We start from the raw sequence: 21313 nt of genomic DNA, 5'->3' as shown, positions 1-21313 counted from the left end.
CAAAGCGGAACCGTGCAAAATTATTCTGATTGCACTGGCATGGCCCCGGCAGTTCTGGTACACGGAACTCCTCCTGCTCTCACTGGATCATCCCATTTGCCTGCGACTAGTACCATCCCTGTTATCGAAGTCTCAGGGTCAGGTGCTGCATCCGGATCCGACTTTGCTTCACTTGACAGCGTGGCTCCTGAATACAGGGAATTCCAACATCTGAATCTCCCCAAGGATTGTACGGAGGTTTTGTCTCTGGCTCGAGCACCAAGCACTAACAAGACGTATAAAGCAAAATGGAAGAGATTCTGCCTATGGTGTCAGAGACAACATCTCCACCCTTACAGGTCAGCCCCACATCAAATTTTACCATATATCCTATCACTGGCTCAATCTGGATTGGCTCATTCTTCGGTAAAAGTTCATCTAGCAGCCATCTCAAGATTCCGGCGGACATCTTCAGGGCCTTCTCTTTGGTCTGCTAGAATTGTCAAGCGGTTCTTAAAGGGCCTCTTTAGGATGTATCCTCCAGTCCGCCCTCCGCCGCCAATTTGGCAACTTAATCTGGTGTTGGCTCAGCTAATAAAAGCTCCGTTTGAACCCATTCACAGAGCGGACCTTAAATTCCTGTCTTGGAAGCTAGCCCTCCTTTTGGCACTGAGATCTGCTAGGAGAGTTAGTGAACTTCAGGCGCTGTCAATAGTGGAACCTTTCCTTCAATTTAAGAAAGATGTCCTCATCCTCCGGACGAATCCAAAGTTCATCCCTAAGGTTCCCTCTGAATTCCATCTGACTGAACCTTTGATTTTGAAATCATTCTTCCCACGGCCTACTACTCCTGCAGAAAGATCATTGCATTCTTTGGATGTTCAGAGGTGTTTGAAATTTTATTTAGAGCGCACGAAATCCTTTAGAAAATCCTCACAACTGTTCGTGTCTTACAGTGCACCGCGGAAGGGTTTTCCTATAACCAAAGCCAGCATTTCCCGCTGGATCTCCAGCGCTATTCAGTTCTGCCATCAAGGAGCGGGCAAGCCCCTTGAAAGAAAAGCCTGTGCACATTCCACAAGATCAGTGGCATCTTCGGTGGCTCTTTTTTCTGGAGTCCCTATCAAAGACATCTGCAGGGCAGCGACGTGGAGCAGTACACATACCTTCACGAAGCATTACTGCCTGGAGTCTACAGGACAGGACGGCGCTGCTGTTGGACAAGCAGTCCACAGGAATCTTTTTCACTGAGAGGTGAGCTTTCCCTACAATCCCGCCTTCCTGTGTTGCACATTGTGTATCAGTGATGTTTCTTTTTCAATGATAACATTTTTTCATTGTTACTTTGAGCATTGCCATGGTGTCATGCAATAATATTTATGTAACAAAATGTGCTTTGTATTCTGATACAAAGCATGGGAATCTATGAAAGTTCCAATACTGGGGTAAGAAAACAAGTTACGTACCTGTAACTTTAGTTCCCCAGTATTGGTAACTTTCATAGATTCCCATGCGCCCACCCTCCTCCCCTGGGAAAGCTCGGCCTTTTTACTGAGATAGTGGCTGTTTGCACAACGGCTACGAAAATCTGAGGCTCTGAGGCTTTCTCAGGAAGGTTTTATGGGGTGAGGCTGTTCTGATTGGTTCTTGCGGACGTTTGGGCTCTTTTACACAAAGAGGGTGATATGCTACAAAATGAGATGAGGCCTAGGCCTAATTTTCTCTTTTGTACCTATGGTACTGATATTTTTTATTTACCGAGGCTCCCATTCCGACGACGGGGACTGATACAAAGCATGGGAATCTATGAAAGTTACCAATACTGGGGAACCAAAGTTACAGGTAAGTAACTTGTTTTCTTCTGTTGCAACTTGGGAGACCACCTGTAGTTTGGAAAACTTGGTTTTGATCATTTGAAAACTACTTGGTGGCAACAGATGCAGAAAAATGTGAACCAAAAAGAAAATAAGCACTACTGTTTAGCCATCTTGGCCAAGAAGGTCAACAGATTGTTGACAATTTTCCTGAAGTAGACCCACCAAATGGTGAATTTGGTAATTGGAAGGAATACACAGAGTCAGTCAACAGACTCTCGAATAAGTTTACAGAGCAACCAGGTGTTTTGTTGGAGAGATTTACTTTCTTCAAGTGTGAACAAAATCAAGAGGAAAATGGAGAAGAATATGTATTCAGCTTTAAGATTTTTGGCTTCCACTTGTAATTTTGGGTATTCATTGGATGTATATATTAGAGACCAAGTTGTATATAGCTGTTATTCCAAGAAAATATAGCAACGCTTGTTGAGCTGGGGGACCCATCCTTAATTGAGGTGATTGACAGCAAAATGAATTGAATGCACCATTGTGTCCAGTAAACACATTGCCAATGAATATGTTATGGCTCCTTTAACCCCAGTTAATTATTTATAGAAGTCACATTCTGTGAATTCATTATCTATCAAAGATAGGACACTTAGCAATATCTGAAGAAGCTCTCCCTCATGGTTCAGGTATGGTTCAAAAACAAATTTGAGCAATAATCCAACTTGCCCAGCAATTGGTAAACGCTCCAACAAATGTAAAACTATTGGTCATTTTCAGAGTGTCTGCAAGACTGGTAAAAATGCCATCCAAGTTAGTAGAGTGAATGTAAAGATTGATGAATGTGCATATGATTTACATCAATTGGTACTTACAACGACCACAAACATTACTGATACCTGCAAGGTTAAGATGTTTTATTTAACACGCATTGGGCTAGAACCACATCTTTACTTAGACCAGACATACACTCAAAAGCATATGGTGATCAAGATATAGACATGGGTGGATATTTTATTGATACCTTAGTATCTCTTGGAAGGGAAAACTGTGAGTAATATTTACGTAGCCATCGAAGGAATAAACATTGTAGGGTATCAACACCTTGTAAAGTTTGGTGTGATGCTTGTACCTGGATCTGATACTCCAGTTGCTGTTAATAATGCATCTATTTCAATGATTTAAGGTAATTCTAATACATCTCTAGACAAGATTATTGAAAAGTTTCCTGATGGTTTATTCTTAAAATTGGTACTGTAAAAAAACGTGAACAGTTGATCAGATTAAAAATGAATGCAGTAATGATTATACATAAAGTTAGATCAGCGCCATTCCGTATTAGGAAAGACCTCAAGATAATATTGGATAGGCTCACTGATTAAGGTATTTTTCAGTGCACTGATTCTTGTGAGGAGATTACTTCCATTGTAATTGTTAGAAAAAAAGACAGTTGACATTGGTTTATTTGCGAATATTGGCACACTCAATAAAAATGTAATCTTAAATTGTCACCCATTACCAAAATTCAAGATTTGCTAGCTCATATTGGACACACAACATTATTTTCACTTTTGGACTTTAGATCAGCTTATCATCGTATCCTACTCACTTCTGAGTCACAGGAATGAACCCCCTATGTTACATCCTTTGGGACATATAACTTCTTGGGACTACCATTTGGGTTGGCTCCCATTGAGAGTGTTTCAAAAACTAAAAGATGCAATTTTTGCAGATATTAAGGGAGTACAAGCTTATCATGATGATGTTTTAATTTTTTCGGGTAGAGTTCATAAACATAATGTGACATTTTCAGAGGTGTTGATATCACTCCGAGATGTGATAAATGTCAATTTTTTGACCAAAGAATTAGTTTATCTAGATTATCTAGGTCATTGTGTCACTTCTAAGGACTTCAAACCCACATTTTCAGTCATTCTAGCAATAGAAGAAATAACTCCTCCTAAAGGCAAAATGCATTAAAATCTTTCTTAGGATTAAGTAAATATTTCTGTTGTTTACTCAAGGGTATGCTCTTTGTGGTTAACCTGTGACATGATCTCTTGAAGAAAGGTCTGACGTTTGACTGACCCGATGTGATCAATGATGCATTTGAAAAGATCAAGCGCTTTCTCCTTTCATATCAGGAAAAAAATCTTGAATGTTAACGCAAGTCAAGTTTGGATTCTGGTTTGTTTGATTGGATTGATAATAAGAAATAGACCATTGCTTTTGCATTTCAAAAACAACCTGAGTCACACGATAATAAGATTGAACGAGAACCATTGACATGTTGTTGGGCAGTGGAGAAGTTCAAACGTGTTTTATGGGGATTTTCATTTTGATGTATTTACTGACCACAAAACTTTGATGCACATGCTAGATGGTAATGGTTAAAAAAAAACGTCAGCGAATTTGGTCAGATTATTGTCCTGGTTGCAGGAATTTAATTATATAACCAAATATATTCCTGGTGGGAAAAAACACCAGGGCTCATTGCCTTTCAAGAATGCTTTTGGGTGTGGTTATTCAAGATGATTGTTTTGATGACATAGTGTGTGGTTGAAGACATTTATGGAATCCAGGGGAATTGTGTCTACACAGGAATGAATGAATGCATTGAAAAAGGATTTTATTTTTCAAACTGTGTTGAAATCATAGTTCCCTGTTGCATGTGCACTCACACACACTACCTGCTATCAACATGCGCAAACACTCTCCCAAAGCAGTTCCTTGCAAAACAGGGCTGGTCAGCCACTGGGATTAAAACCACGATCGGCGATGAAAACGTGTCACTTTGTTGAATGTGAAATGCGAGGAGCAGTGGCAGAAACTTTGAAGGCCATGAGGATGAGCAGAATGCAAGCAAAAAGACTTCCAAATTCTTCCTCTAGGCACGGGTTTTGTCTCAGTGTGCCACGGAGCTTGGAACAGGCAGTTGTTATTCAAGCTTCTTGCTTTATTAGTGTTAGGGGCAGGAGGACTGCAACCATTCGGCAGCAGCAGCGGCATCTAGTGGTCTGATCCAGGAATATATCTACTGTTGGTAGCGGCACTTATAAGAATAATATACAGTATTTCTTGTAAAGCACTGGGTAAACCTGTCCAAGGTTCGCGCTATGTTAAAGTGGGCAAAGGAAACTGTGGATTCTGCCTGCCACCAAAATCTAATCTCATCCTTTAGGAATTGAGCACAGAACCTTTTAAGTACAAAACATTATCATTTTCTGGCAGAACGGAATATCATTCTGGTGGATGAATTACACAGCATGAAACTGGAAAACCTGGTATTATTACCTGCTTTACCAACTTGTGTGATCCTAAGCAAATACATTATTTCACTGAGCATTCTTTTTGATCGATACCGCATATGAGAGCAGCTTTAATACTTGAGTTCAGGATGTGCAGTGTACAAAGACATGTATTTTACTTAATTATCTATAAAGTTGTTCTATCTTTTAATAGGAATCTAGGCCACTTATTCTTCATACATGACAATTGACTTGCCTCTTTGTTCACTTATAACATGGTCATCAGAGCCGGGGCAGGAATGTTTCTCAGTTCATGTTTAAAAACTCCCACTTTTAATAAATACTTTTCAAATACACTTATATGCAAAAGTGAAAAGCTCCTGCATGTCAATAATGAATCTTTCTTGAATCTTGATGACAACTTATCATATTCTATCTTGGTTTTTGGTGCACGATTTACATGTCAAATATTTTGAGGGCTAGTCTCTTACAAGGGATCTTAGACAGAGCCTACCTGTGGCTCAGCTCTTCCTGTTAATTTGTTGGCTCGCCCACCTCTACTCATTCCCCTCTCTGGTGTTGGTTGTAGACAACTGCTATTCCTCAGTCTAATTGTATAATTTCTTAAACATGCTGCCATTCAAAGGAGAAATCATACTTGTCTCCAAGGATCTAAGTGGGATGAAAAAGTGGGTAATCTCTAAAATAGACAAGGCAACAATAAATGTAAATGTAACTGTGGTTTGTTGAAGGATAGTGGTCGTCAGAGTGTCACAATCACATTTAAAACTGCATTTTCATTTATGTTTGCCCTGTCACTGTTTAAGGCGCTTTGTACCTTCGCTCACATTTTGCATAAAATCACAGTTATAATAGTACCAATACCCTTTGTGCTCTGCTGAGGGGCCAACAATTGTATGCTCAATATTCTGAACACTACTCTGAGCCACTGAAAGACATTCTGCAAATGCCACACTTACAGCAGCCTCAACTCCAGAGCTCTTCATCGTGCCCCATTATAAACACCTCCTTATAACCGGAGCTTACATGGATGCAAAAATCCCAGCATTTAAAAAATATATATAAAGTACTGACCAGAGGTGTCCGCAGCGGGGGCCAGCACAGGTAAAAGCAGTGGGACGGGCGGGGTGGGAGCGGGGTGATGGTGACAGATGACGGAATAGGTATAGTTAAATAAATAACAACAATTCTGTCATCTGCCTGCTTCCTCCCGTGCCGTGCCCTGCCGCGCCTCACCACGTTTACCTGTGCCAGCCGCCTTTGGGTGTCAGAACTGACATACGATTATTATGCTGGTCTGAATTAATGCAGTTTTCTTAAACTGTCTACTTCGATTCAGCCTGCCCACTGGACAAAATATTAGGGTGTGTAACACTATATCACGTCAATGTTGTGAGGCAGACTGAATTAAAAGTGACATAATGAACATTGTTGTTTTTGTAGTTGGGAGCTAGCATATCAATTTCTTTATATTCGTATTTAGCAACAAATCCCAATGAGATAGTGAGTACTAGAGCACAACACAGTCATCCACTGTAATGTCTTGTATAATTTCACACACTTATGACTATCTATATACTGCCTGGCCCCTTTCAACCTACCTGTTGTCTGGTAGGATCTCATCCCACAATCAAGTTTCAAATAGAGACACATTATACAGATTTTGAATTGGAAATTCCAATGTTTTATGTTTAAGTATTCCAAGCAAAAGTTTTCAGTAATGTCTCAGTCTTATCCCAGTACCTTTATAAACTTGACTTTGACAGCCAAGTGCAACAGTTCTCAAAATTATTCAACCATCAAAAAAAGCGCTGTGCCCTAGTTGCCACTCTCCATTGTGATGTGACAAATACCCCTTTGGTTTTGCTTTGTTTGCCCTAAGTTGGCAGGGTATTCCCAGACGTGGGTCCCTTGCTCACTTTGCCACTGGATTCAAGCTAGCCTGGCTGATGACTGCTGATTAGCCAGAAACCGGTCCCAGGATGCTTGTTTGCGGTCCAGGGAAGACATGGCTTGGCAGTTCAGGCTGGACTGTTCCCATGAGGCACAGGGTCAGACTGATTTGCATATGGCCATGTTTGAACTGGGGTGGTGGAGTGAGCTAAAGAATGATGATGGATTAAACCCAGATCAGTTGACTGGGGGTGAGTGCATGCGATGTTCAACACTCCGTCCATCATCCCCTTTGGTTTTGCTTTGTTCGCCCTAAGTTGGCAGTGTATGCCCAGACGTGGGTCCCTTGCTCACTTTGCAAACTGGATTCAAGCTAGCCTGGCTGACGGCTGATTAGCAAGAAACAGGTCCCAGGATGCTTGTTTACGGTCCAGGGAAGGCATGGCTTGGCAGTTCGGGCTGGACTTTTCCTATGAGGCACAGGGTCAGACTGATTTGCATATGGCCATGTCTATACTGGGGTGGCGAAGTGAGCTAAAGAAAGATGATGGATTAAACCCAGATCAGTTAACTGGGGGTGAGTGCTTGCAGTGTTCAACACTCCGTCCATCATCCACTTTGGTTGTGACAAATACTTTCACCTGCGGTCCAAGCAGACAGCAATTCCAATGAAGAGAGTGGTATAGCGGGACTGTCCAGGAGTGACTGGACAAGGATGGTGATTCATTAGGAAAGTGGATAATGTGGAGTTCAACATCCACAGACCTAACACCTGTTGAGGTCCTGGATTCCATGAAGGAGGACAGCCTGAGGAGAAGGGGCATGCAGTGCAAGGGAACTAGACTCGGAGGGAGCAAAGCAAGAATGAGAAAGTAAAGTGAAAGAAAAAGAAACAACGCTATGCTAAGAGTCCATACTCTTACCTGGCCATGATCACGCTGAAATTCCAGAACAGGCTCATGCTCTCCTATGTAAGACAACTCATTAGTGTCTAATGACTTGTTTGCCATTAGGCTCATTATTTGGAATGTTTTCTTATTGCAACATGTTGGAGCTAATACCACTACCCAAACCCCCTATTCTGGGGGCATAAATTCTGCATTATCAAGCTCTAACCCTTTTAGATCATTGTCATCATGACACTTTAGTACCTTCAGTAAAATCAAATATTCATACAAACCTCTGAGCCCTGTTTTTGACTAAACCTGAAGTGTAAGTGCCACTAGAGTAAACAATTTATGTCATGACAGTGTGCATCTGCATTGCAAAACTGTTGCAAACCCCTATTTGATGGAGCTGTATGTGTGAAATGCATCTATTTTCACTGATTTAAATAAATGTTTGGAGTGGTGATTGCTATATATTTATTTAGCGGAGCACTGCACTTGCATGCATGATATGTTCCTTGGTGCACATAGAGTTGACTGCAGCACACAGAGGTCTTACACTGCCGCACAGAACGGAAATAAATTAGCGGCAACATTTGTTGAAATTTGTTTAACAAGGCTGGCTGAAAGTAAGGCCTTTAGGGCCCATTTTGAATCCATTTGCACAAGTTATCAGTGAGTTGCCTGTTGTTGTTTGTATTTTAATGCAACATGACATGTATGCTCCATCTGTCTTGCTTCACCAGGTTTGAATTAAGGCTGCTCATGAAGGACATCTTGGTGTAGGGAAAACTTGTAAGAACTTGAAACAATATTTTTGGTGGCCTTTATTTGATTTCCTCTCACACACGTTTACTTTCTGACAAACACTGGAAAACACATCAAACTCCTCTGCATATGGTTCCTTTACCTGACAATGTCTGGTGTAAGTTAGCTTTGAATTTTGCAGGTTCATTTGCATATTGACATGTGACAAGTCTTAATTGACTATTTTTCAAAAAGGGTTTGTTTTGAATTTACATCTGCACCTATATCGGTGATCACATTTTTGCGTAGAATATTGAAAAAGATGGTCCACCAAAAGAATTGGTCACAGATAATGGCACGCATTTCACATCATCTCAAATGAGAGATTTGATTGCTTCACATCACATTAAACACTTATGTTTAGCTTAATAATGAACCACTTCCAATGGCTTAGTTGATAGGATGAACAAGTTTTAATGGAAGGTATTCGACCTACTTTAGCTATTGGGTACCTCTGGAAGGATTTTCGAAACAGAAATGTGTATATATTTGATCACTCCACACACACGACTGGTGTATCCCCATTTAAGCTATTACATAAAAGGGATCCCAGGTAAACGCTATGTCCAGATTAGGTTAATACTTTGAAAAATAATACTAAAAACACATGCAATAGAAATAAAAAGATTTTTAATAGGGGTTCCCAAAAACAAGGCTAAAGTAAATCCTATTTTGACAAAATGTACAAAGGATTTGAATTTGCAAAGTGGTGATTGGGTTCTAATTAGAATGCAAAAACACGGTTAAAAAAGGGAAATCATTTTATACATCTCCATTTCAAATTGTCAAACTGTCGAAAGGTTCTGTGTTGCTTGATGGAAAAGGATGGTGGAGCAAGAGATGGATGATTAAGGCTGTCCAGAAACAAGCAAAGAAGATCTTGAGTGCAAAAAACTGGTTAATTCCAATATCACTGTTGTCATCAGTTAAGACCTTTATGGAATCAGAAATGATAAAGTTTAAGTTCCCTCTTAAATAATCCAAGTTGACAAACAGCAGACCATTGTTTGATTTTGATGCAGGACCATAAGTTCGGCAAGATGCATCCTCATTTTCATTGAATGACTCTGATAGTGATGATTCTGGTTGCTCAACCTTCTTCTAATTTACAGCTAGATGAAGAGTTACTTGATAACAGTGGTAGAGTGCCTTGTAATGTGTTTGTATAAAACATTGTATTTGCAATAAAGGAAAACAAAGATTTATTGTTTAGTATTTTATTATAAATTCACAGTAAAAAAATGTTTTATTTAAATAATGGAAAATGATGTAGTGCATAAGATTTTAGCACTTTACTTACCTGAATTATATCTTGTTGTTATTTATATGGTGTTTCACGTTCCAGTTATCCTCTCTCTGTGTTCTGACCAGTGCAGCCAGTAGGCAGTTGGACTCACAGGCAACAGGAGTAGGCTGTCCTGGACGTGAGCTCCTTTTATAATTCTAAATAAATAATTTACTTATCGCAATCTGCTAGTGAGACGTAGTTCTTCACATGCTTCTAACAGTGACAATGAATCCAAGTTCTACAACTGGAGAGTTGGATGATCGTTTATAATGTGTGTGCAAGTATATATATATTTTACAACCTATACGCCTTTTCCTTCTTGGTTAGCTGCCATACACACCACTTTGGGGCCTGTATTAGAAATAGGGCTCCCTGTTTATGGTATTTATTTTTTAACATTTCCGTCTGTATTTATCCATATTTATTTTTGGGTTCTTTTTTCAGTATTTTTACATATTTATTTTGTCGCGAGCAAAAAAAAGATGCTGTAGCTAGTATTTATTCACAATTATTTAAAAAGGCAATGCACGCTTGATTGTTTTAGGTTCAGATATATTTACGCAGATGGGTAAATGGGTAACTGCATTTAACAAAGAGATCCTTTTGTTACTTGCTGTTAATAAATTGCAAAGCTTCTAATATAAGGTAGTGAACTATGAAGGGCCTTGTAAGCCTAATTGTCTTATGTGACGCATCCTATGCATTTATTTACACATGATTTATTGTATTGTAATTGCATTTATATAGCGCTTACTACCCTTGACGAGGCATTGAAGCGCTATTTTATCCTGTAGCATGCTACTTCGGAACTAACTCAAAAAATCAGGGATTGTGAATAGCATCACTTTCTGTGGTGATCACATATTAGTCAGGAAAACAATAATATTTGAGTAGAGGTGAAAGAGTTATGTTTTAGACTGGATAAAATCATTATTTGACATTGGTTTGCATGGATATTGTCTTGTCAATGGCCTAGCAGTACTAAAAGAAATGCCTCCCAGACTGAAAATGCTGTGGTACTCTGTAGTAAATACTGAGCTGTGCAGAGCTCTCAGTGAAAGTCGCACTGGACCTGCAAGCACCCACCACAGTCTTAAAGAGGACCTTAAAAACGTTGCCAAATTATGAAAATGTCACACATAACAATGTGAAACCTTGGCAGCTATGTGTGAGCATTAACATAAACAAAAAACTGTCCACAAAGAAAAAACACGGGAAAGAAACAAGGGGGAAACCTCAACTCTCCCTCTCCCCCTCCCCTCCTTACGTTCAAAATGTGTAAGGCACGGCATACACACACTATTGACACCCTCCAACACTTACTACAGATGCCATTAGACCGATATTGTGCACACGCGCAGAGGGACGAAACAGGACAAGCATTTACAATGCAAAGGTTTCGCCTTTGGAAAAGTTTGAGCTATTGGCATTGTAAATGACAAAATTTGTATTTATGTGTTGGTTTTGAAAACAGATAAATAAATGGCATTGTCTTTTACATTGCTAATAGCTCTAACTTTTCCAAAGGCGAAACCGTTGCATTGTAAATGCTCAACCCACGTGGAAGTGGTCAGATGTTGCATGGTGGGCCCTAGTGTGTCTCAACACACTCTTGTGGCGCACGGATGGTTGGGGCCACAGATGCCAGTTGAACCTACAATGCAGGCAGAAATGAGCTGCCTGCAGAGGAGGAGGCCTAATGGTGTGGCTGGGACATTGGTGCAAGAGACTATGTTAGTCAGGGTCCCTGGTCAGGCTGCTCACTTGCACTTTCTTGTCATTGTCATGTCTGCTAATTCATCTTGGCTGGTCCTAGTGTGATGACAGCTACACAGTCTCAGAAGGACTGATACGTCGGTCGTAGGATGTTCTTTTCTCTCTGGGGTGCTTCCAGGGCAAACAAGCAGGCAAGCATTGAGGTGAGAGGCAGAAACTCTCCTCCCAGCTGGAGAGGACCAAGCAGCACACAGCTGAGCGCCACCTCCAACAAGCACTAGTCAGGCCCACACAGACCTTCACATTGTTTTTCTTCTGTACTGGCTGCCCTTCAGTTCAGGATGCTGACCACCCATTCTGCTTCCAGCGAATGAGAAGCTTTGAAAATCCAAGTGCGCAATGCCTTAGGAAAAGTGATTTATGCACTTTCCCAAGTCAACATGGGTGATTTTGACTTAGTGGCAAGACCTGTGTATTCCACCCAAAGTAAGACAGTCATGACTATCCTTTGAGTAGGGAACCATCATTCTGGAGTCGTGTATACCTCGACTGGCTATCATAGCCGTACCTTATCGCATCATTACAGAGCAAATGATCACAGTGATGGAATAGCATAAAGAGATAGGGAGAGAGATAGAATACAATGAGGGAGCAGTCCAAAGAGACTAGGCTAGAATGAAAATTTAAAGAAGCGGTCAGTGTAAAGCGAAAAGTTCAGGACTTGGAGGTTGATGCAACAGAATAGTGTAAAGAGACAGAGTGAGGATAGAGCGAGATTGCAATGATGGAAGGAGACAGTCACGGTAGAAATTGCAGCAAGGGAATAGGATCAAGAGTCGGACAATGGTAGGACAGTGGTAGCACTGAGGGAGCTATATTAAGATACAGGCGAGGGTGGAGGTTGCAGTGAGGGAGCTGTAAAAAGAGACAGGTGGAACATGGGTATTGCAGCGAGGGAGCTGTATAAAGAGACAGATGGAACATGGGTATTTCAGTGAGGGAGCTGTATAAAGAGACAGGTGGAACATGGGTATTTCAGTGAGGGAGCTGTATAAAGAGACAGGTGGAACATGGGTATTGCAGCGAGGGAGTTGTATAAAGAGGCAGGTGAAGGATGGAAATTGCAGTGAGGGAGCTGTATAAAGAGACAGAATGAGGATTGTGGTTGAAGTGGGGTAACTAGTTTAAAGAGACGAGGCAGGCTAGAGATAGTGAGGGAATTGTGCACTAATACTGGTTGAGGTTGGCGATTAGTGTGAGGGATTGAAAAAAGAGACCGTGAGAGGGAATTATAACGAAGGAACAGAAGACAAGGTGAGAATGGGGATACACTTGTAAAAGTGGAGTATTAAAACCAAGGAACGAAATGATACTGAGTGAATATGAATAATCCAGTGACGAAATAGAACGGAAAATGAGGAACAGGATAGCCAAAGAGTTAGTAAGACAAACATGCTGCGAGAGATGAAAAGATAGCGGGGCATTGAAAGACGCACCGAGCTAAAAGGACAGACTGTGGATTAGGAAAATTAAAAACTGCTGAAAGATGAACATCGAAAAGGAGGAGTTTGGGTGGAGACAAGGAAAGGAACACGAGGGAACACAAAACCATGAACAGGTACTGTGAAACTTGGAAGAGAAAGTTACATAAAAACTAGAAATGCATGGAAAGTTTGGGAAAGTCGGGGGGACAGGAATCCATTTTGGATCCTCCGTGTATGTATGAAACAAGATGTAGGATTGGCCACTGGAATAGACATTATTGTCTATAAAAACGTATGCACCCGCACTCACCGACTGTCTTCTGGCGGGCGGGGCTCTCCTCCTCACACAGGAGCCTTGCTCCCTGCAGCACTCCTCCGGCGGTCGCTTTGGGGCCGCGGGCGGGGTTCCTCTCCTCCTGGGCTCTCCTAGATGCAGCAGGGCTCCCTCGCATCACGGGAGCCCTGCAAACCGGCCGCCATGCTTCTTCTTTCTTCCCCCCGGGCTGCGGGGGCGGGCACTTCCGGCCGGCCGCGCTGGGATTGGCCGGCCGGCCAACCACTTCCGGGTCGCTGCGGGCAGCGCAGCGGCCCTTCTCCTTAGGTAGGCAGGCGGGGGCTGATTTTTACGGGCAAATGCCGGGTGGGCACCGGCTCTTGATAACCATCAATCGGGGCGGGAGTGGACACGGACGGCGGGAGGGGGCGGGAGTGGACACGGACGGCGGGAGGGGGCGGGAGTGGACACGGATGGCGGGAGGGGGCGGGAGAGGACACGGACGGCGGGAGGGGGCGGGAGAGGACACGGACGGCGGGAAACGTGCACAGGACAGCGAGGGGGGGCGGAAATGGACAGCGCATCAGTGAAAGGGGAGGGAACGGGAAAAAACGTAACTCCGCCCTGGGAAAAAATCTCGGGAACGCCCCCGAATCTGGTCCGGCCTTGACGGACAGATCTCTGTTCCAATGGCTAGCCTCCATTTATGGAGCTAGCCAATGGGACAGGGGGGCGTATTCCATTCTCCTTACTGGAAATCAAGAGATTTCTCTGGAGGCGGAGCTAAGAGCTCCGCCCTCCAGCGAAACCTAAAAAAGCAGTTGCCCTACAGATCCAGCAAGCAGCTGGCTTCGAAGTTCCTTTCACACAAAAGTTTAATGTGTGTGTATGCTTATCTCTTGTATCTAGGGGCAGAACAAAGTCAAAAGCATGCCTCTCAAGTATCTGTGAAGTGATTAGCTTTGTGCATTTGTTTTCTTTTCATCTCTTTTAGGTGTGCATCCCGCTGCTCTGCTCCCGTCAGAATAGCTCCAAGCCACGATACTTAAATAAACAAAAGGAGGCCTAATGGCCCCTTAACATTGACCTTTGTATTGACTCAGCTGAAATCTGAGAAGCCCTCCCCCTGGCTGAGCTCAGACAAACTTGTCTTCGAGACCGATTTATTGGCATTTTTACATATAAATGCAGACAAAGGAAAAATATTTTTCTGTCTGTATTTATATATAAAAATCAGTTTAAACAAAAAACCGGGAGCCTTAGATATAAAGCCCCGTTAGTGAAAGATCTGAACTCCACTGCTATAAATTCCTTGAAGTTCTGGGAACACTCAAACATCCACGGTACCACTGCTGAAATGCTCAGAGTATCGTATGTGTTTGAGGATTTACGTCTACTGGGTGATATTTACTCTGGCAAATTTTCCACCTTGTGTGCAAATTAATATAACCTTTTCAAAGTCTATTTTTTGTTCTCTACATGAAATAGTTTTTTACCTTTGATGAAATTCCTTTGCATTCACCACCATGATAGTTAGAAGTGTTCCTTTTCTTCTTAAACTGCGACACAAACAGGCTCATTTAGACGTTGGCAGATAGCCCAACAGACCAAGATCAAGTTAGCACAGGCTAGGGCAGAATCCATAGGCATCCCCGTCATGGATGATCTATAGATGATCTTCGACCAAAGTGGTGTTGGTGCGGTTTTCGTAGAAGGGCTTTCATCTGCATTCACCATCATCATTGTCCTGATTCAAAGATTGGCCTCCTATAACATCCAAGTTAAAACACTGACGTGGATTCTGTCCAAATTAACTCAAGCACTAGAAGGTGGTCCTTATCCTTCCGCTGCAAGATCACTAGGTGAGGTGGGTTTGCAGGACACTTCTCTCTCTCCCCTATAATTTACTCTTTTCCAAGCCCTACTATCAAAACCTCTACCTAGCATTTATTACAATGAGGACATACAGTTCCTACCTAATTTACAAGACCATGTTAAATAATACCTGCTTCATTTTCCACTGGCTCTGGGTGCCGTTTCTGCTTGGATGGATGTAAAGCTTTTGAAAGCTCAATCTGTTATTTGTGGTAGTCTTGCCACTTAGGGAAATTAAACTTTTAGCCCTAGTCACTTAGTTTACCACCTCCACTTCCATAAACGTTTGATACTATGGGAACTTTTTGGACATTTGGACACCGAGCTCACGCTGCATGGAGAAATCAACCTCATTCAACCTCAAAGAATTGTTTTTTCAATATGTAGACATTATTTTCCATATTTTCTTTTCTTTTGATTCTTTCAAAATGTTCTACTCACCAATGATTTAATGCAGGTCTTACTTGACTAGGGCAATACCATGAACCTTGGATTGCCTAAGAAAGAGAATCAGATCCTTCAGTCTATTCAAAATGCTTCTGCCAGGATTCTATTTAAATTAGAAAATATGATAATGTCTCACAATACCTTAGACATCTTCATTTGCTTCTAGTAAAAAAGAGAGTACTCTTAGTCATCATGCTGAATGCACCAAGTTGTCTAGGACCTTGGACCTGAATTCCTAATCCAGAAGTACCAAAGGTGTATTCCTAGGATAATCAGATTTATTCTAGCATTTTACATTTGTTTGACCTAACTGCCACCAGATAGAAAAGCTGGGGCCAAGGATCTCATACATCTCAAGCTGCGATACTTGGAACAATCTGCCTCTTCATGTGCATATTACCTCTGCCATCTTCAATTAGGAAAGGTCTTAAAACCTGGTTGTTTGCACACTGTGAAAACTGCATATTGATACAATGCCATGTATTTAGCATTTAATTCACCAGGAGACTCTTCTTGAGTGAAAGCCACACTTTAAAAATGACCAGTAACAGTAAAATTCCTAGGTTTCTTGCTCATGCTAGAGCTATGCCTTTCCCTACAAATACATGTGAAAGACAAGAGAACAAACTTCATTTGAATTTGCTGGAGTAGCATAAGATATTGCTTTTATCCTATCATTCCTTAGAACTTACCAGATACCATATATTAACATGGTTTAATTATTGTGACATTACCTATAGAAGGCTACCTAAAACAGATATAGAAAATGCAACTAACACAAAATTGCCCGAAATTTATAAGTCCAAAAAACAAAAAAGACCACACAAATCTTTCCCTTAAAATCATTGTAAAGGTTGGTAGTGGAACATCAGAAAAACTCAAAATGTTATTTAAAAAAATACACAGACTGCATGTTAAGTCATTGGCCATGGTATCTCTAGAAACCGACTACTTAAATCATTGCCAAGAAAGTGTAGATCCAGCAAACACTCAGTAATCCATCCATTCAAGTTAAAATGAACTTTAGGACAGATCGCTGAAACATTAGGCCGATAGCCTGCAACACCAAACACAATCAGGCTACGCCTAAATAAATTATTTCTAACAAAAAGGTATATATCAGGAAGTTATCTTGCTAAAGGTGTTTGTTAGGTGAGGAAACTTTCCCCACTCAATTTCTGATCCCAGTTCTTAATGTCACTTTCCATTGCCTGCAATAAGTAATGGCTTGATCTGCAGCTTCTCCTGCCCAGCATACTTTCAGCATCCTACACTAGGTAGATTATATTACCAACAGTATTTATTGGTAGAACACACCATGTGCACTCATGGTTCCTTCACCACATTCTGAGCACCATATCACGGTTGGAATGTTTCAATAGTAGCAGGCAGTCCATTGGTACATTGGGCCTTCACACCTTGATGTTGATCCAAATAAGTGGAGTTCTGTAAATCAACTTGACATTTTCTGCAGTGGTTTGAAAAAAGTTAATTAATAGTGAGGGGGGCAATCTGTTAGAACAGGCTTGGAGAGTCTTATCACTGACACTCCATCAGCAGAGCAGCTGTTTAAAAAGGAGTATTTTTAAGTCTGCCTTGAACTATGGATAACTCTCTGGTGACTTCAGAGAGAAAAATCTTATTGTCCGTCCAATTAATGACCAACACTATAGGTGGTCATCCTCAGGGCTTCTTTCTTTTGAGTCTTTCCAAGTTAACCAGCTAGGAGTGAACAGATCCTGGTATACTGTGTTCACAGATTTCCTCCTTTCAAAGACATTACAAGGCCTAATGCCCACAACATAACTTATGTTTTATGCTGTGTACATTAAATCTTGTTCTTTTTACAGTGTGTAGAATGCCTTCAATGTATTATTTTTCTGTTAATGTATTTTGTGGTATGTTCGTGCTACCGCGTTGTTAAGTTGTCCGCAGTTTGGGGTATGGCTTTTGAGATGGCCCGTTTGTTACAGTACTTCAGTCTTGACATGATAAATTACTGTGAGACTCTAGCTTAAAAAGTTTGGGGGAAAAGTCTCGACAAATTAGTAATATATAGCCTTATTTAAAGGTTGGTTGCAAACATACTGGTTTGTGACGTGAACTTTCTTTTGTACTGCAGCTAATGCGCTTGTACTAATCTGTCAGATCGCAAAATGCACATTTTCACAAGGTTGCAAATCCTCCCGCTTCATACATATGAGGGCGATATTTAGCAAACCCCTGCAACTATATGAATCATGTCTGTGAGGGACCTCTATTTTTGCGTTCATACCCAACAAAAGCCTGCAAATTGATTAATATGGATTGGCAAGAGACATCATATCTTGTTTCCTGCATTTGCTTTCACTGCAAGTCAAATTTTTAAAACAAATCTGCCTCTGTCCCTTGAAAAAATCACCTGCACTTTGCAACTTAGAGCATGTTTTGATCTTGCTAGAAAGGCCTCCAGACGGGTTCCGGAACGTGCAAATCCGATTCAAAACCCATGTTTCTGACCAAATCGTTCCCTGTACCGAACTACCAAGTACGATGTGAAGATCTTGTCCGCGTCAACCGAATTGTTTCCAAAGCCAATCCTGTCCGTCCATCTCATTCGGAGCTGAATCGTGCCACGCAATAGATACCGATTCCGAATAAGTGAGTCAGATGCACGATTCGGACAGCTGTATCGCCTCGGTCTAAGCAACTTGAAACTGCTGTTGGAATCTTACTTCGGGGGGCCGTAGCGGGCCCCCTTTCACCTAGAACCCTCCGAATCGGCCACAAGGGGGTGCGCATGGGTCCCACCGATCCAAGCATGCACAGTGTGGAGGGTAACATGGGGTGCCACCCATGGGAGCCTATGTACACATCGGTACGCAGGCTCCCATAGAGTTTAATGGGAGTCTGACCAAAACGAGTTTGTCTGCATATATCTGCATCATACTCGTTCGGTCGGACTAGCATAGCGCGATTCGCTAGGAAAGCTCTCTGGATCAGAGTTGTATGGATGGCGTTCCTAGAGAGATCGTAATCAGGCCCTTAGTTATTAACCATTCTGCTTTGTTATATTTATCATTGGTTGGTAACAGCTGGGCCATGTACAAGAGAGTAAGGAAAATATATGTGCCAGCAACTCTGTTCTTTTAGTCCATAGACTTTCTCCTGCTACCATTGCGCGGCCCGCAGTAAAATCTCAATTTCAGCGAAAAATCAACAAATGTCCAAATAAAATGTAGGAAATGAGGTTAACACCGATGCAGGCGTGGGTATGTTTGCCACAAGATTAGGGCAGTAAGCTACAGTCTATATGACTCCCAGGTTTTAAATTGTGTAATAGAGTTTACAGTGCTTTCATCATAGCAGCCGTATTCCTCTGTTTAGACACAAGAGATACCTATGAGCTGGGCATGACATAGATTATGGTAAGTAGCCATTTTCATTTGGTGCAGGTTCCTACTAACTTCTTGAGAACGTTGGCAAGGACCTACTGGTCGAAAGCTGATTTCTGTTCGAACACTAGGAGAGGTGTGCAACAACTTATCTTTGATTCCTGTGCATTTTATATTGCATTTCAAAGTACTTTATCTTAGGTTAAAGTTGTTCTAAATATTGGGTGCCAATATGGAGTGTTAACAACTGTTGAGAAATGATTTTAAATCTTAAGGAATGCGCCAAAAACATTTTTATTATTGCTTTTTATTGTCCTTTGTTGTAATTTTAAAATTGACATTGTTATAGTTTTAATTACCTGAAACAATAAAACATTGAACTGAAATGGGTGCCACAAAGTCAGATAAATGGAAAAACAATATTATATGTAAATTGTAAATTGATACTTGTATAGCGCACTACTCACCCGCAAGGGTCTCAAGGCGCTTGTACGAATACCGCTGTGGAACCCATCCTGGCTTTCCCTGTGAGGTGTCCACTCCTGGGCACCCCCAAGGTGGGGGCCAGGCATCCTTAGAGTTGTGGGGGCCGTTGTGGAGATTAAGCAAGCTATTGCCCAGAGTTGCAGAGTGGGATTCCATGATTGGAATAGGCACTGAGGCGAGAATTATCAGGTCCGTGGAATTTTGAGCCCAAGACCCGCCGAGGCGGGGAATTGAACCCTGGTCCCGGGCTAGACCTCTGCATCAGGGTCTGCCTCTCTAATCATTGAGCCACACTTCTCCACATTATGCATAGCTAGCTATCCTGTGTGGAACTCGAAATATTTTCATACTAACAATAAATATGCCTCTTTTCACTTTTGTTGGCTAACAAATTAAACAGATGTGTTTTTCTTTGCAAGTACTGCAGAAGCAATGTTTAATCTAAATATGATCTTCTCTATAGACAATCCCGCATTTGACAGTGAAACAGAATACGCAGACAGACCTACTTCCATCAGTTATGGCCAGGATGGATATACCAAATCCATCTCCGACCGACACACTGAAGTTGATGGTAAGATTGCAATTTTCCAACACTGTGGATCCAACTAAGTTACCATTAAAATAATTTAAGAGCACATATAAATGTATTGCAGAATGTTCTTTCAGCAATTGACTAGAAATATAGATATATGTACTAAATGATACCCATTATTAATCATTAATGGATCAATGCTTTGCTGTGTTGTTTTAAATAAAATGGGTATTAGTTACTACAAAGGTATTGACAAAATTGTATAGGGAAATATACATGTTGACAAACGTGCATGCTGGTCTTTTATTCCCAGCCAGTTTCACAATTTTGAACTACATAATTAAAAACACAGTCAAAGTTGTCTCACCTTTTGGAGATCCTGCATCAAATTATTCCACTGGTAAAAGTGCAAGCATCACACCCATTGTTCTGCTGTTTCCTTAGTGCCCACAATGAAATCCTTAACATTGGTATACTTCAAACATTTTATTAAGAAATACACTGCATCTTAACAAACTGTATACATTATCAGGTAGTGTAGCCTTCAACATTCCCACTTAAAAAAAGAAACAACATAAGGATTTGATCATTTACACAGTACAAATTTGAAGGATCATTCTATGTAATTTCACATTTCAACACAGAATTGAAATCCATTCTCAAACCTTTAACTTCCCTCACTTGCTATCACCACCCATTACCCATCAGCATATTCCAATTCAATCCAATCTAATCCAATCCAATCCAATCCAATATTTCTTTATTTCTGTCCGTGGACCATAAAAGAACATTCACAACACATACAGTATATAAAACGCTAAAACCCAGCTAAAACAGGCTAAAATTGTTACAATAACCGTTAAAGCATAAAGCAATCAGTATTAGATCCATTGCTGGTTCCTAGAAAAGCCTTTCATGCCCACCACATGGAATTTAAGAAACAGGATACGGCATAAGTAGGCTTTCCTGTTTTCAGTTTCTATTTTTGGTAAATTCTGGTGGGGTTTTTTCAGTGTTTTCAATATCTTAAAAAACAGTTGTTATCAGTGGTTACACATTTTCGCGCCACTATAAGCAACAGAAAAGGTGTTTTTCTGGTGTTTATGGAACGTTTTGCTTTTATTATTGCTTGCTTATTGCACTGAAAGAACATGGTATATAGACAGTGTACTTATAGTG

The 21313-nt window shown here is 41.2% G+C and overlaps 1 protein-coding gene across 2 annotated transcripts in view; it reads left to right on the top strand.

Annotated features, from left to right (window-relative positions):
- Positions 1–21313, top strand: part of TMC5 (transmembrane channel like 5) — a 571516-nt gene that overhangs the window by 172072 nt on the left and 378131 nt on the right. For both annotated transcript variants that reach the window (XM_078665241.1, XM_078665242.1), the window contains exon 4: positions 20063–20173. In XM_078665241.1, coding sequence (XP_078521367.1) covers positions 20063–20173 — 111 coding nt within the window. The remainder of the gene's footprint in view (positions 1–20062; positions 20174–21313) is intronic.

Source organism: Lissotriton helveticus, chromosome 10 (genome assembly GCF_964261635.1).
Source record: "Lissotriton helveticus chromosome 10, aLisHel1.1, whole genome shotgun sequence".
In the NCBI taxonomy this organism is placed as follows: Eukaryota; Metazoa; Chordata; class Amphibia; order Caudata; family Salamandridae; genus Lissotriton; species Lissotriton helveticus.
This window is presented reverse-complemented; position numbering and strand designations above follow the sequence as displayed.